Source organism: Syzygium oleosum, unplaced genomic scaffold (assembly GCF_021117445.2).
Source record: "Syzygium oleosum isolate NSW1041296 unplaced genomic scaffold, Sole_v2.1 Sole_v2.02, whole genome shotgun sequence".
Classification (NCBI taxonomy): Eukaryota; Viridiplantae; Streptophyta; class Magnoliopsida; order Myrtales; family Myrtaceae; genus Syzygium; species Syzygium oleosum.
This window is the reverse complement of record NW_026607486.1, coordinates 12,699,832-12,703,749: the sequence shown is the minus strand read 5'-3', so window position 1 is coordinate 12,703,749 and position 3,918 is coordinate 12,699,832. Positions and strand designations below refer to the sequence as shown.

The following is a 3,918-nucleotide window of genomic DNA, read 5'->3' as shown; positions in this document are numbered from 1 at the left end:
GTCTACGTCAGAGATTTCTAGTCATAATTAACTGGAAAGATTACATTGACAAATCGTTAAAGGGTCTAAAGTTAAATCGTCGTAATTAAAAAGTTTAAGACTGAATAAGTTCACGATTTTTTGGACACTTTTTCTAAAATTATTAGTGTCATTCAACATACAAACTTGTGCACTTGTGCAACACAACAAAGGCTTTTAAGAGGAGCAATTGTTTCTATGAAATATCACATAGACCTGTCAAATAGGTAGGTCAGGTTGGATTTAGGTTAGATTGAAGATGGTCCAATCCAAATTAACTCATTTAACCCGTTTTGACTCATTTCTATACAATACAATCTATTGACCCATACCCAACTTGACTCATATTGCTAAAATATTTCCACATTTAATCCAATCTAGGAAAACACGTACCCAGACTAAGGTGAGAGCGAGAGAGAGTCATAGAGGTGAGCTAGGTCTAAGTAAATTGTAAATCCATTTAACACCCTTATTATTTTGGGTTTTATCATTCTAGACCCATTTATCCTTTACTGAATATAACTAACCCATATAACAACTCAACTCATCAAATATGGGTTAAGAAATGAGTTAATGACCTATTTTAACATATTCAATTTCATACCATCAGCATTAGACATGTCGCAAGAAGCGCCATGCAACGTCTTGGATTGTTTTTTATACCGTTAGATGCACAATAAATTTTTCCGCTAGACTAACGTTCCCTTTTATGATTCCGTCATCTTTTGACCCTTTCCAAACAAAACTACCATTGTTATGCATTCGCAAGTGACGCTATTCACGGACTATTTGTTTTTCATGGGGATTGGGCATGCACTGTGCCAACCCAAGGGCGTAGGCCAAGAGATGATAGCGGCTCGAGCTGGAGTTGCTATCCGTGATGCTGTCGACACTTCAGCTCAAGCATGGACTGAAGCACCAAGAACCTATGTACCTTGCCTTCTTAACAGTAAAGGAGAATGTGGCTATGACCATTCCAAAAGAGATCCAGGACGTGCTGCTCAAGTATGAATCTATCATGTCGGATTAACTTATGAAGGAACTCCCGCCTTGTCGATCAACGGGTCACGAAATTGAGCTCTTTCCACAAGCCAAATAACTTACTCGAGCACCGTTGGTTCAGCTGAGAAAGCAACTTGATAAATTGTTGGAGGCAGTTTCATTCTCCATCAAAGGCCCCTTAAGGGAACTTGAAGACATCGACAAATTGAGTGGGGGAGAGGGTCACAAGTCTTTTGGGATTGCCTTGATCCGGACTTGTCCAACGTGCATTATCTATAGCCTCTTGGGTCAAGCATGCATCAACATAGTGTGGAGTTACTTTAGACTTTTTCTATTTTTCTTATTTATAATTTCTAGATAGTGTCATCTCATATCTCAACATTTCTCATAGCGGAACAGGTTATTGCACGATTACAACTGCTCGTGCTGATCTTGGTAAATTAAGTACATGAGATTGCAAGAGTTCACTTCTCATTGAGAAGAATAAATCATAGTTTCCATAGGAAGGGACCAATTGAACAGGAGTGTAAGACCTCCCTCCAATGCGCCAATAGAACAGAAATAGTCCACTTGCTTAATAAAATAAAACTGAGAAATGCTGGCGAAGTGAAGTGCTCAGGTGGGCCTCAATAGAAAAATCAAACTGTGAAAAAGCAGAAGCAGAAGCAGAAGCACTCTCTTTAGTTGGAAAAGGCCCTTTCATCAACGACAACAGATGTCATGCACTTGTTAATCATCATGAGAAAACCGTTCATTAAGTAAGAAAAAGAACAGAAACACACCCAGTGGTTCCATAATCTTGTACATAAACTTGTCTGTTTTTTTCAATTTACACAAGCTCCATTTATATTCGAGGAGCTTTGGACAGACAAGTGAAATACATAAGAAAGGCCCAAGTCCCCTAATATGAGAAAGAAACATCAAGATTTAACACTTCCGGGCGGACAATATTTACAGACTACACAACCACTCTTATAAGCCCAACATTAAAAAGAAGATGGGTCTACCCTAAGTGGGGTGCCTTGAAAATACTTGCAAAGCTGATGGATGACTTGTGAGATTTATCCACAGAACCCACGAAACTTGAAGCAGTGTGTTGAACTTCAAACATTAGTGAACTATTTGCTTCCTCAGTTGGCCATGGAACCTCGCGATGAATTCCTCAGCCCTGTGGTCCACTTGCTCATATTTCCCGTCACCCTCATCATCTGATGAGAAGTTAGAGACCCTCACCGAGTAGGGCGATTTGAGTGGGTTGTGTCGCTCGATCTGGATGTTGAACGTGTACTCAGGAGTCGTCGTCATGAAAACGAGCTTCTCGGGGTACACGGGCTCATCCTCCACGAAGTCTTCGATGACTTTAGGGAGCCTCATGCAGGGGAAGAATTGGGTCTTGTTCTTGGCCGAGGGGACGATGACTTGGTCCGGGCTGTTGCTGCAGGAGAACTCGTACTCGTACCCGTTGAGCCCGACCAGGCGCCTTTTCCTCGAGTGGTGATAGTGGTTGAAGCTGAGACTCCTCGGCGATTCTCTCATGAGCTTCCTGTCCCTTGCCCTGTCGATCATGTCGCCGATAGAATTTCTCTTGGACATCAACCCTTTCCTGATCATTACGAAAGCGATTCTCACAACCTTCCATAGCCTTGTGGCGACGATTGAGCTCGCTCTCGGTCGTGACTCCATGACCACAATCCAAAACCAACAGCTCTCCTTTTTGACAAACAAGAAGACTAAAAACTCTAAAATCAAGTCCCTCAATATGAGAATGATGCCATTGGAAGATAGAAGAGTTAAAAAGCGCCAACAAAGAGATTTCTATGTGTGTTCGAGAGAGATCTCTCGGTGCTGGGCCTACACTAACCAACGCCAAAGGGCAAGCAAATTATAGGACGGAAACTTGGGCAGCGAGCCTGGCAATATCTTTACTATTTTGTTTGATATCGTGGTAGGCGGGACCCTTGGTCGGCGGGATTGAACAATGTTTACATGCACCTTTTGACTTAAAGTCATCCTGTCCAAGCAATTAACTGGAAGATTTCCGACGTGATTTTCTTGGCGTTCAAAGAAAAATACTGCGGAAAGCGACGGCAACGGTGCAGTAGGCCCGGTTCATGCGATAGGTTTGGATCTTCGCGGGCCTTCGACGTCCTGCTAATGGCTGACGTGGTAGGCTAACGTGGTTGGCTGACGTGTAGATGACGACGTCAGGGATGACATGAACATCAACAGTGGGGCATAACCCGTGTGAGTCTGATGTCAACGATGGCGTCACACGCCGGAGGAGCTTCTGGAGCATCCGATACCCGCAGCGCGTGGACCTCACGCGCGGTGAGGTTGGGCGGCGCGTGAGGTCGCATGAAGTTTTGTTTTGAGACACCGTCAACGTGGTTTGACTCATCGGAGGACGACAATTCCGATAGTGGTGCTTATTTTTTGAAACAATCAACTAAATTGTCGAAATTGCGCTTCCAAGCGACAGGCTTTGGTGGACCACGGACGTGGCGGTGCGTGGTGGGTTGTGGGGCAGCATCTGACGGTCGTTTGAGCTAAAGTTTCATGATCCAGTTCATTTAGGGACGGTGAGTCTAGTGGTGGTGTCCGTTTTCCGAAATGAGCAGCGGAAGAACCTAGCGATGCAATCGGTGTGACTGACGTCGTAAGCTCCGATATCAAGTTGAGAATTGTGATGATAAAAACAAAAATGTAATACTCAATACATTATCAAATGCAGAGTACATAAATAAATGACTTTCTAAAATAACAAAATATCGTTACAAAGAATCAAGGAAAATATATAAAATCTTCCAAATATATATTTAACACTGCGAAGTGATGACCCAAGAGCGGGATTTGTTCACTGAGTAAAGAATGATCATTGTCAATCTAATCAAAAGTGCG

The 3,918-nt window shown here is 43.0% G+C and overlaps 1 protein-coding gene across 1 annotated transcript; it reads right to left on the bottom strand.

The window, feature by feature from the left end:
- Nucleotides 1-2,130: 2,130 nt before the first annotated feature.
- LOC115666612 (uncharacterized) lies at nucleotides 2,131-2,703 on the bottom strand. The gene has a single exon (XM_030588313.1). It carries the CDS (start codon nucleotides 2,701-2,703, stop codon nucleotides 2,131-2,133), a length of 573 nt encoding a protein of 190 aa, XP_030444173.1.
- Between the last annotated feature and the right edge of the window lie 1,215 nt (nucleotides 2,704-3,918).